At 48.6% G+C, this 12517-nt stretch overlaps 1 protein-coding gene across 1 annotated transcript; it reads left to right on the top strand.

Moving 5' to 3' along the window:
- The first annotated feature begins 1001 nt into the window (after positions 1-1001).
- Positions 1002-12286, top strand: LOC132505159 (paired immunoglobulin-like type 2 receptor alpha). Its single transcript, XM_060123068.1, has 7 exons — positions 1002-1164; positions 1498-1887; positions 7971-8165; positions 10452-10482; positions 11486-11535; positions 11746-11777; positions 11950-12286. The coding sequence occupies exons 1-7, from the start codon at positions 1110-1112 to the stop codon at positions 12070-12072; spliced, it is 876 nt and encodes a 291-aa protein (XP_059979051.1). The 5' UTR covers positions 1002-1109; the 3' UTR covers positions 12073-12286.
- Positions 12287-12517: the final 231 nt, after the last annotated feature.

Below are 12517 nucleotides of genomic sequence, written 5' to 3'. Positions count from 1 at the left end.
CGAAGGCTCTGGATGAGCCAGGGTCGCACAGCTGCAGATGGAACCCCCTGAGAAGCGTTATTAAATACAGCCTCCGGGCTCACCCCGCAGGGCTCTGCACTCACAGGGTGACGCCCAGAGATTCTGTGGTGCAGCCAGGAGGAAGCATCCAGAAGGAGCAGAAGGCTCTGTGGGCTCAGCAAGACTGGAGTTCAAGTCCTGGACCCGCCACCTCAGAGTCCTGGACGTGGGGCAGGGCGTGTCTGAGCCCCGGTGTCCTCCTTGTAGAGTGTGAGGACGGAGGGCCCTGCAGATCCAGTCCTGCATCTCTGGGTGGAGGCGTGGCCTCCAGAAGGCCCACCCTCTGGGTAGGTGGGAACCTGCGCCCACCCTCACCTCACCTCAGGGAGGGTGTGAGACTGCACACAGGGAGCAGAGCAGGGCGGGAGGGGCCTGGTGGGCCTTGGTTCTGCCTGGGGATGAAGCGGGGTACTGCAGTGTCCCCTACCTGCAGAGAGAGAGACCACCAGCATGCTGGGTGCCCCTGGTGCCTGGGCTGGGGGTTGAGGCTTGACCACCAGCAGCTCCCTCCTCCTCCTCTCTAAGGGGCTGTTAGCTGGGCAGGGACTCAGGGCCGTGGACCTCTCCCTGAAGGAGCCTGAACTGGTCCTGCTGTCACCCCTTTCCCTGGGAGGAGAGAGACACTCAGAGAAGCAGAGAAAAGGAGAGAGAGACACACAGAGACACAGAGACTGACTCCTAAGGAGATGCCAAGCGGGTGGCAGAGGCAGGGAGCTGAAGGAGAAAGGAGAGGCCCCAGCTGGCCCAGGTCAGGACCAGCCCCTCAGTGTGCAGAGGGGGGCAGGGAGCCCTAGATCATTGTTCCCTTTGCACTGACCACAGAGAGGCCCTTTTGCAATATAGGAAAAGAAGCCAGATTGATAAAGGAAGTGTCAGTCATGGCAGGGGTGGGCGGGTTTGGGGAAGGCCCCTACCCTCCTCAGTCCTCGGAAGGAGCCTGGTCCTCGCTCTCCTGGTGCTGAGACTCCCCGCAGGCGGCCCCTCCACCGGCCTCCCCTCTGGCCTTGAAGGCTCTGCTTGTCTTCTCATCCTGGGAGGAGGGCAAGGCCATGGGGCTGCCCCTGCTGCTGCCCCTGCTGCTGCCCCTGGCATCTCTGCAGGCAGGTGAGAGGCCGGGACTGTCCTGCTCTGCCTAGGGCCACAGGGACCACCCCCCCGGGGAGGGGCTATGGCTGGGTGTCTGTAGAAGTGTCCCCTGGGGTAGCCGGCCAGGCCTCCCACCCCCAACAAACAAAGAGCTGGTCCCACAGTGCCGGGTCCCCCCAACCCCACACCCTCCTCCCCGCCCCAAGCCTGGAGAGGGGCTCACCCAGGCCAGAGGGCCTCACCCAGGCCAGAGGGCCAGTCCTACCACCTGTCACACATCCCACTGTAGGTGAGGGTGGCTGACGGTCTGGGGTCACCTTCAAAGTCTCTCCTTTTCCCTCCCTCCTCTAGGTCACTGGGCAGAACCCAATCCAAACACTGCCTTTGGGATGAACCAACCAAAGGAAATCTCAGCCCCCGAGGGTGGCTCCATCGACATCCCCTTCTTCTTCTATCACTCCTGGAAATTACACAGGGTTCCCAACGTGAATATATTCTGGAGATGGAAACACTTCCATGGGGAGTTCATCTACAACACGACCCCGATGTTCATCCATAATGATTTCAAGGACCGGCTCCTCCTGAATTGGACAAAGCGTGGGAAGAACGGCTCCCTCCAGATCTCGAAACTGCGGAGGGAGGATGCGTCTAGCTACTTCTGCCGGGTGGAGATGGACACACAGGGAAACGGCAAGCAGATGTGGCAGTCCATCGACGGAACCACACTCACCATCACCCCCCGTGAGTCCAGCTGTCCTGCCTGAGGCTCTTGGAGGCCACTGGGGTCTTGTCTCCCAGGCCTGGCCCAGGCCCCCTCTTCCTCTCTTCTCTCAAACTCCTCTCCCTGCCCCCTCTACTCCTCCCCAGGCCTCTATCAACCCCTTTTCACCTTAATCTTCCCCAGCCCTGCGCTGCCTCCCTTGCCCATCCTCCTCTCTGCCCCCTCCCTCATCCTCAGGCCTCCGCCCTCTGGGCTCCCGGCTATTCTCCTCTCTTGCTCCAAGCTGGGGCTGCCCCTCCCCTGCCCTCACCCCACGTCCTCCAGGTGACTTGACATCTTTGGGATGTGGCTGCCTCCCCTTTGTCATGTGTCCATGTGTGGAGACTCAGCTACCCCATGTCTGTCTCCTCACGGCCATGAGCTCAGCCCACACACACAGTAGGTGTGTGGTGGCCACCAATGGTGGCCCGAGGCGTCCCGTGTCCCCATCACCTGTTTCCCATCTCCCCCTTCCTTCTGCTGCTCTGCTCCCCAGAACATGGCCCTCAACGCTCCCACCCCCATCCCACCTCTTTCCCATCTCCTCTTCCCCCGCTTCCACCCTCTTTACCTCCTTGCCTCCCCCGCACCTCTCCCTGTGTGGTTCTAGTCACACTGTCCCCGTTGTCCACCCTGATTTTGCTCCTCTGTCCTGGTCATGACGAGGCAGCAGCAGCGGTAAAGGCAGCTCCCGCTGACTGTGCCCTGCCTCCTGGCTGGACACCTTGGCAGCATCACCCCAGCTAAACCCCAGCTAACCTTCCCCACGACCCCGGTAACAGTCGGCCCTTCTGCCATCCTCCTGTTACAGGAAGGGAGACCGAGGCTCACACAGCAAACACCTGCCCGAAGTCACTCCTGGTGCAGGTGGGGTTTGACCCCAGTTTAACCCCAGAGCCTCTTCTCTTAACCATGAGCCGCTTGGCCTCGGGTACTGACCTGATCATCTTGTTTTGACTATTTTTCACCTAATAATGGCCGTGTAGCATCAACGGATCTCCCTCTGTCATTCAGTAGGGCGTTGAACTTGAACCTCAGTGTATCTGACTCCAGGGCAGAGGTGAGGGGTTCTCTCCCAGGTACAGGCAATAAAGGAGTGTGTTGTCTGTAGATTATTTTTTTGAAAATCGTCTACGTTTGTTTGCTTTTTATAATCACTTGTGCTGGCAATTCTAAGCAGTATCAGTGATGAATTTCTGCTCCCGGCTGGGATGGACACTCCCCGTGTCTCCCCCTCGGAAAACCATTGCCCCTTCTTGACCACTATGCTGGTTTTAAAGCAAATAGATAGTGACTCACAACCTGAATTAAGCAAGACAGCCTTGGATTAGTATTTCCTGCACCTCCTCCATATTTCCTTAAATGGCCTTTTTTGAGGGACTTCGTCTCTCCTTAAATCCCTCTTCTTCCTTTCCTAATTCTTCCTTCTTTTTCTCATTTCTGTGTTTCAGTCATACTTACTGTGAGTTTTTTCATCAATAAGTTAATTTTTTTCAATTAATTCAATTAATTGGATGGTCATGCTCATTACTTTTTAAAAGATACAAGAAAGTAATAAAAAGAAATGTTTATAATCCCAGTGAAGTATCACCATGCAAAAACATCACACCAAAGGAATATCTGTAGCAAACATATCTCATAAGTTTGAGATTGGCTTATTAATTTTTTTTTACAAATGGTTTACTTTTGTAGCCAAATCTAATTATATTCTCATTTGTAGTTTTTCTCTTTTATTTCTAAGCTGAAAACCCCACATCCCACTAGGGGTGAAAATATTTTTTCCTAATTTTTGTAAGATTTGATTACTTTTCATAATAAAATTCTTCAACATAGTGAGAATTTATTTTGGTATATAGTGTGAGATAAAGAACTAAGTTGATCTTTATACCAAGAAACAAATCAGTTGTCCTTACTTCATTTATTGAATATTTTTTCTTTTTTCCATTGATTCATAGGCCTAGCTTTTAAGTTCTTTTGTGGAATAGCATCCATTTCTGGTCTGTCTATTCTGTTTCACTAGTCTGTGTTTTCTTATATTAGTACGACACTGTTTTAGTTATTAAAACTTTATCATGTTTCAATGACTGTTAAGACTTTTTCCATCACAACCACATATTTCTTCCTCAAAAACTTTATTTGTTGCCCACCTATTCTTCCACATAAATGTTAGAATAAGTTTGCCAAGTACCTAGAAAAATGCTTATGTTGATTTTTTAAATAAGAATTGCATTAAACCTATAAAGCAATTGACAGAAACTGAAATCAGTATGATGTGCAATCTTCTCACTGAGGAAAGGGTCCTATTTTGTATCCCTCAGTAAACCCTTGTAATGTTCTTCCAAAGATCATGTAAATGCCTCACAAGACTTTTTCCTATTTTCTACTTTTATTATTAATGTGCAAAATTTAAAAATGTATACTTGTTATAATTTTCATTTTAAAAGTAATGCATAAATTCTGGCCAAGATGCTGGGTTATATGCACATGTTTACCTCCACTCCCTCCCAAAATCTACTAAAATGACAGCAAAGGGAATTTTTTAAGACAAAACCCCACAAGGACAAAGTATTTGCAATCCAGGTGAACAGAAACAAAATTGGGGACGCTGGAAACAGATAGACTAATGTAACTGGCTCAGGAGACCAGAGGAGTTAAACCCTAGGCCACCAGCAGGGACACCCAGAAGGAAGGCGATTTACACTGCAAAACCCTCTAAAGGGTCAGGAATGGCAGCTCCTAGTACTCGTGAAACTGGGGGTGGAAGGGGGCCTGAAAACTAGAGGACTAGTTGAAATGTATTTAAGAAGCAGAGACACCTCCGTACCCCCACCCACAACCCTGGCCAAAGAGTGGATATTTGCTTTCTAGAAACGATAATCCACAAGGAGCCTGGGGGGAGTACCCTGGGGCCTAACTGGCGACAAGGATTTAGTTCTTAAATCTGGAGATTTGGTGAACTGATGAGACCTTAAACAACTTGACCCCTGTGGGAGCCTCCCAGGATGCAGGTAGCCAGGCTGGTACCCACAACCCACCCACCAAGGGCAGAATATTAGGAGACTCTTCTCTGGGATATCTATCTGATGGGCCTGAAAAGATCTAGAAATATAACAGATCACTCTACAGCCCACTAACTGACATGCCTTTTCTGCTATAACACACACAGCTTCCTGTATGCTGGGAGCCAAGGGGTAAGGTGATTGGGGTCTCGGCCTTGCACCAAATCCCCTGCACTAAGGATTGTACCCTCACTTCAGCTGTGCCCAGGTTGCTTGAGGCTACAGAAACTGTTTTAAAAATGACTGAACTAAACATTTAAAGAATGCTTTTCCCATGAAATGCAGAGAACAGAACAATCTGGGGGAAAAGGGCATCTGGAAGAATCCAAAATTATGAAAGGAGATTAAAATTTTCTAATAACTATCATCCTCAGAGAGTTAAGGAATTTCATGTATATAACACAAAAGGGTGCTTTACAAAGGAGCTTCTGAAACAAAAAAAGGTCTTGGAAATTATAGGTATACTAGCAAAGATGGAAAACTCAATAAATGATTGAAAGATGAAGTTTGTGGAAATATCTCAGAAGGTAGAAAAAAATTCAAAGATTTGGATATTGTAGTGGGTGAACAGCAGCCCCCCAAAGGTCATGTCTACATCCTAATCCCCAGAACTTTATACTGAATAATGTGAATACTGCCTTATACTGTTGGAGATGTGATTCAGTTGAGGAATTTGAGATGAGATTATCTGGGATTATCTGAGTGGGCTCTAAATAGTAATAAAAGTGTCCTTATAAGAGAGGGGCAGTGGGAGATTTGACACAGATGGAAGAGAAGGCAGTGTGACCACAGAGGCAGAGACTGTAATGAAGCAGCCACCAGAAGCTGGAAGAAGCAAGGAACAGATTCCGCTTCAGAGCCTCCTGAGTGAGCGCAGCGTGGCTGACACCTCGATTTCTGACTTCTGGCCTCCAGATCTGTGAGTAAACTTCTGTTGTTTAGACTCACCCAGCTTGTGGCAATTTGTCATAGCAGCCATAGAAATGTAATATAGGAATTATAAGGAAGGATAAGAAAAATTGAGAATTGGTCCAAGAGTTCCAACCCCTGAATAATAGTTTTAAAAACAGAGAAAAAAGAAGCCCATGGGGGAAGAAATTATCAACAAAATTACTCTAGAAATTTTCCAGAATGAAAGAACCCAGCAAAATGGATAAAAATAAAGAGACCAACCCTGGGGCACTGCAACATGAAATTTCAAAACACCAGGGATAAAGGAAGATCCAATACATTTCCAAGGAGGAAATCAACTGGCCACATAAAGAGATTCAGGAATCAGAGTGGCTTGACTCTCTCAATAGCAATAGAGGAAGCTGGAAGACAGTGGTTGAATGTTGTGAAATTCCAAGGGAAAATTATTTCATTTATTCATTTAACGAATGAAATAACAAGCACTGACTGAGTGACTATTATATGCCAGGTCCTAATCTGGGCACTGGGATAAAGGAGTTAAGACAAAAAAAAAAAAATTATTATTTGTCTCAGAAAATCATCAATTTCACAGAAATTTTTTAGAATTATCAACCTATGATTGAGCACACACTCACTCATGATTTCAACAGACTCTTTGTGGTTGTTAAATCTGCAGGAGTCTTATCTGTCTTCTTGTTTGTTTTTTCTCTAACCACTTCCTGTATTTGTTATTCCTTCTGCTGTTCTGTTTGATAAAAACATTTATTCCAACATAGGTTTTCATTACTTTCAAACTATGAGTTTCCTTAGAGCTGGCTCCTCTCTGTTTGGTAATTTTTTTCTTTGGAAATTTTCATTCACTTTAAAAATTTCTTCCCATTTTAAATAATTACAGCATTTAATACTATGAATTTAGCTTAGAGTGTGGTTTAGTCATATTCCAGGAGTTTTTAAAAAATACATCTTGCTCGTTTTTATTTTCTAAATAGCATGTCATTATATATATTTATTTGACTAAGAACTTAAAATTTTTTATCTCAACTGAGTGATGGGATTCACACTTTTATTATTAATTTCTACAAGTGGACAGAAAATTCAGTCCACACTAACCTGAAGATTTTATTGGAGTCGGATTTTCTGTATGTGGCTTAGTATTATGTCAATTTTTTTTTTTTTTTTTTTTTGCGGTATGCGGCCCCTCACTGTTGTGGCCTCTCCCGTTGCGGAGCACAGTCTCTGGACGTGCAAGCTCAGCGGCCGTGGCTCACGGGCTCAGCTGCTCCGCGGCCTGCGGGATCCTCCGGGACCGGGGCACGAACCCGTGTCCCCTGCATCGGCAGGCGGACTCTCAACCACTGTGCCACCAGGGAAGCCCTATGTCAATTTTTTAATGGTGCCTTAAACATCTACAAAGATACAATCTGTGTGTAGGAACTAAAGTTCAATACATATTAATTTAACCATAATAATATATTTCCAATATACACTAGGTGCTTTACAGATGTTTTCTCACTTATTAAGACAATCATGTAAAATGACAAATACTGTTTGAATCCACTTCTATGAGGTACCTAGAGTAGTCAAATGCTTAGGGTCAGAAAGTAGAATGGTGAGTGCCAGGGGCTGGGGAAAGGGGGAATGGGGAGTTGGTGTTTAATAGGGACAGAGTTTCAGTTTGGAAAGATGAAAAATTTCGGAAGATGGATGGTGGTGATGGCTGCACGATAATGTGAATACACTTGATGTCACTGAACTATACACTTAAATATGGTTAAAATGGTAAATCTGTGTTACGTATATTTTACCACATTAATTTTTTTGATCCTGTGACTTAGCTGTCCCTATTTGTAGGTGATGAAATGAGGTTCTGAGATCACAGCACTGATCAGTGGTAGGGTCAGGATTTAAACAGAGTGATGAGGATTCAGGGCTTCCAGTATCTGCCCTTGTTACTCCCCTCCCTGTGGGAGAGCTTCAGAGACTTGCTCCCCACACCCCCACATTCCCCAAACTAGGGAACAAGATGTGACAGCTTCACCCAGATACCTCCAGCCCTTTAGTGAAGAATTTGCATATTTCTCATGTCTTCCCAGCCACCAAGACAACCACTCAAGGTCCCACCACCACCATCACCACCACAGCTGGCCTCAGGGTCCCAGAGGGCAAAAGGAGTTCATGGTCTTGGCCCTTGAGTACTGAAGCTACAGTCGGGTTGGCACTGGCCAGCGCTGTGCTCATAACTGCAATTGTGGGACTGACTGTGTACCTCAGGTGGAAGAGAAGCAAAGGTAAGTGGTCTGGGACCCCCAATCTCTCCCCAAGATTCCCAGCTGGGTGTTTCTCAGAACACTCCTGCATCTGAATGACCATAGATGCCCATTAAAAATGCAGATCCCTGCTGGGCTTGAGATCTGAGCTTGGGAATCTGCATTTTTAATGGTCTCCTCAGGTGGTATTTGTGTATCAAGTTTGGGAACCACCGCTCAAGACCAATCCCTCTCCACAAATCTGATCGTTTCCAGTTCTTTTCATTTGACTTAATCATTTCTCATTTGTCCTCACCTTTTAGTGCAAGGGTAGGGAGGGTCTGCCCTGGGAAATGTAAGGAGAGAACAGAAGGGACAGGAAGGTAGCTCCACTCAGCAAGCACTGGTTGGACACCCATTTTTCAGGGTCTGGGTTATAACTGGAGATGCAAAAGTAAATAAAGCACAGGCCCTGCTTTCAAGGAACTGGGGGAGAGGAGGATATGGGGAAGACAGTTGCCTCAAGGGCTAATGGCCTCATTTGCAAATAGCTATGGTAGGTTGGGAGGAAGGAGGGGTAATCAAGGAGGACTTCCCAGAGGAAGTGACACCTGCAAAAAGTCTCAAAGAATGAAAAAGAATTAGCCAGGTGGTGAGGGTGCTGTAGAGGTCACTGTCCTTCCAGGGAAAGGAAACCATGCTGGGAACTCTAAGTAGCTCACAGCTGTGGAGGAGGCAGGAGATGAGAGAAGAAGACCTTGGAAATCACACCCCAGAGCCTCTAATCCCAGCAGCAATGTGATAAAGCAAAGTGGCAACCTCAGCTTGGCCTTGCAGATACAGTGTCTGCAGTGGAAGGGCCAGAGGTGGGCCAGGCTGGGGTCAGTCTAAAATTGTTATTTTAGCTCTGCAGAGCAAAAACCACAGTGGTTGTGTCCTGAGAGTGAGGATGAACGTTCAAGATGTAGAGAAAATGTGACATAGTCACTGAGGAAATGCAAGATGGTATTTGAGGATCAACTCAGATGAGAAGCCATAAAGCATCATTGCACATGACTGTTTTTTTCCAGCAGTATTCAACCATGCAGGTTTAGAAACCTTTAGGAATTGCTGATTAAAAGTTGTGTTCAGGGAATTCCCTGGCGGTCCAGTGGTTGGACCCTGTACTTTCACTGCCGAGGGCCTGGGTTCGATCCCTGGTTGGGGAACTAAGATCCCGCAAGCCGTGCCACAGCCAAAGAAAAAAAGTTGTGTTCAGCTGCTAGCATCAGAGAACAGAAGTAACAGTGGGTTAAGTAACACAGAGGGTTTCTTTTTTCCTCATCTAAAAGGATCTGAAGCCAGAAAGCAGACGACACCGTCCTTAAGCACTCAGGCTCCTAACTTCCTGCTCACTGTCCTGGATACTGACTTCGATCCTGAAGGGTGCTTTATGGTGCAAGATGGCTGCTAGGACTCCAGGCATGATTTGTGAATCTAAACAGGAAACAGGATGTAGGAGGAAAGGACAAAAAGACTATGACCCAGCTTTCTGTCCTCCTTTTAAAGAGCTTTCCTGAAAGTCCTACCTACAACTTCCCCTTAGTCATAGGTCCCACATCTATCTGTAGGGGGGCACACTGCCACTCCAAATAAAATCAAAGTTCTGTAACTGAATAAGAAGAATCAAATGGATATTGGGATAAACAAATAGCATTCCCTGCTTTAGGACACATCCAGGATTGAAGATGTGTCAGCAAGTGTGGCAGAAGGACAGGGGAACACAGGAGGTCAAGGAGCGAGTAAGAGGGCACAGATGGAGAGTAGAGGACTCAGCAGGGAGCCTGGATAACCTGAAAGAAAGTGGATCATCAAGAGACAAGAGTTAGTGAGGTTAAGCACAGGTACAGAGGGATGATGACAAAAGAGAGCTGGAAGGAAAGACAGTAGTAGCATAACTATGATACTAGCATTTACTAGGTCAGGGGTCTCAGCTCGAGTGATTTAAAAAAAAAAAAGGCCCAGGGTGTGGCTGAGTGGAGCAGAGGTCACTGGAGTTGGGGGAAGTGGGCAAGTCCAATGTGTTCAGAAGGTGAAGGGGCGCAGGGTGCAGGGAAGAGCTGCTCTCCTGATGGGTGTTGAGGACAAGGCAGGATCGGTGTGGGCAGCCTCAGGGTGCCTGCTGGGTGCAGGCTCAGAGTCCCAGGCCCTCCCAGGCGGGTTTCAGCTGAGCCGCTTCGCCGCTCTGGTCTCTCCAAGGATTAGCTCAGAGTGGGGCGGGGCAGAGAAGGCAGGCAGGAGACAGGCCTCCATGGATGACACATTGACACACTGTTGGTCCCCCTACAGGTCTGCAGACTAAAGCCAGAATCCCAGCCAGGTGAGCGCTTCTCCTCCAAGGCGGGAGGGGGTGCTGTTTTGTGAAGCAGGAAGTTTCTTTCTGAGAACAGCACTAGGGAGCCTTTCACAGCCCCTCCCCTCCTGGACTCTCCATCCACACCCTCCCAAGTCCCCTAACAGGCCAGGCTCTTCACTTCCGGAGGCTCCAGCTCTTTAAAAAATCGAGAACAGTGGACCAGCACTTTCTCTGATTCTTTCCCAGAACATCTCCCTTTGTCTTTCTCTGGCTGCCCCTTTCCTCCTTCATCCCCAGTTCTCAGCCTTTTCCTATGTTCATCCTGGTTTCTCTCCACCTCATCCTTCCTGAACACATCTACCACCTCCACGTTCTGTCCTCTTTCTTGCCCCTTATCCGATCTGTCCTTTTCCCCTGTGACGTGGGACCTCCAGCTGCTCTGCCCTGTCTTTACTCAGATCAACTTCCCTCCTGGCTTCCAGCCTGGCTCCCTCTCCTCGGGCCCCAGCTCCTCTTCCTTTCCTGAGCTCTTACCCTCCTCATGGCCCACCTCTTTCCTTTCTCCATCTTTCCTTCCACTTCCAGGCTTTTCCTTCTCTCAGCCCCTCCCTCTTTTCTCTCCCTCCTGACTCTTGACAGCTGCCCTCCTCGGACCCCTCCCCATGGCGATGACCAGGGAACCTGAGATTAGCTTCCTGGTTTTAACTGAGGCTCCAGTTTTAACTGAGGCGCTGCGGCAGAGAGAACAGAAGCTCCCCCTCCTGCTTCTCCTCCCTGTGCCCCTGCAGTAAAGCCGCTTCTCCAGAACAATCCACCTCAGTCAGCACTCAGGGACAGGGCTACACCGCAAATGACCCCTCAACCCCGTCCAGGCGGCCTCCTTCTGAGAGCCTCAGACCTCTGCCTTCATCTTCCGAGTGTGTCCAGGCAGGTCACAGAGCCCTCACCAAGAGAACCAGCCCGATGCAGGTGGTAACTCTTTTCTGCCCAGCCTCTGACACATCGCCCCCTTCCTGTTCCCACACAGGGGATCCTTCCAAAACCCAGAGGAGAAATACGAGAACATTGGGAATAAAGGTAGGTCCTGCCGCCATCATCCCCGCTCTCCACCTGGGCCGTCCTTCCCCCCGCACACCCCCTCCCTACACACGTGCCCTCAGCATCCTCCTCTCTCCCCCGCCTCACCCACCCTCCCCCAGACCCTGTTCCTGACCTAAAGATGACCTCACCACTGGAGCCCCCTTGCTGCCAGGCCACCTAACCCTGGCACATCTTGATTTTTTCTAGGACAACATACAGGCCCCAAGCTGGACACCAAGGTAAGCAGCTCAGATTAGGGCCTGAAAGAATTAAAGGAACGTTTGGAGAAGGTGGGGTGGAAGAACAGAGGGACTGTGGTTTTGGCAGGGCATCAGCTGTGGGATTGCGGCTTTAAGATGGGACAGCTCCCCCTCTGCTGCCTAACCCCTTCCCCTTTCCATTCTCCCCCAGGATGACGGCATCTGGTATGCCTCCCTCACCCTCTCCAGCTTGACCTCACCAGCAGCGCCTCCCCACCCGCCTCCCCAAGAGGGCCCCCAGGAAGAGACCCTATACTCTGTCATAAAGGCCTAAGGAGTGAGACTGAGTGAGGACCTGCTTAGAGTCAGCTGCACACAGGGATCTCAGTTTCTCATAATCACCCTGGACAGACACAGACAACTCAGAAGCCAGCAGGTGTTGAAGGCCACCAAGGACCTGAGAGACACAAAGCCACCTGCTCCAGTTCCCTCTTCAACTTCCTAGCCCTTGACCACAAAAATAAAAGTCCCTGTACAATCTGCCTGAATGCATCTAAGGAGAAAGCTGACATCACCTTCAACTTCTGTCCTTCTTGCCATAAAGGAACCATAATAGATAGCTCACACCCAAGATCCCTCCCCTAGTACTTTTGTTCAGTGACTGCCTCAGGCCAGGGACCAGTAAATCCCCAAACACTGGTAGTCAGTCTGGAACCCAAGGTCTGTCTCCTAATTTAACCATTCTACTTCCCTCATGATAATAATTAGCATGCATTGTG

The sequence above is a fragment of the Lagenorhynchus albirostris genome, chromosome 15, assembly GCF_949774975.1.
Source record: "Lagenorhynchus albirostris chromosome 15, mLagAlb1.1, whole genome shotgun sequence".
In the NCBI taxonomy this organism is placed as follows: domain Eukaryota; kingdom Metazoa; phylum Chordata; class Mammalia; order Artiodactyla; family Delphinidae; genus Lagenorhynchus; species Lagenorhynchus albirostris.
Note: the sequence above shows the minus strand (reverse complement) of the source record. Positions and strands in the feature narration are given on the sequence as shown.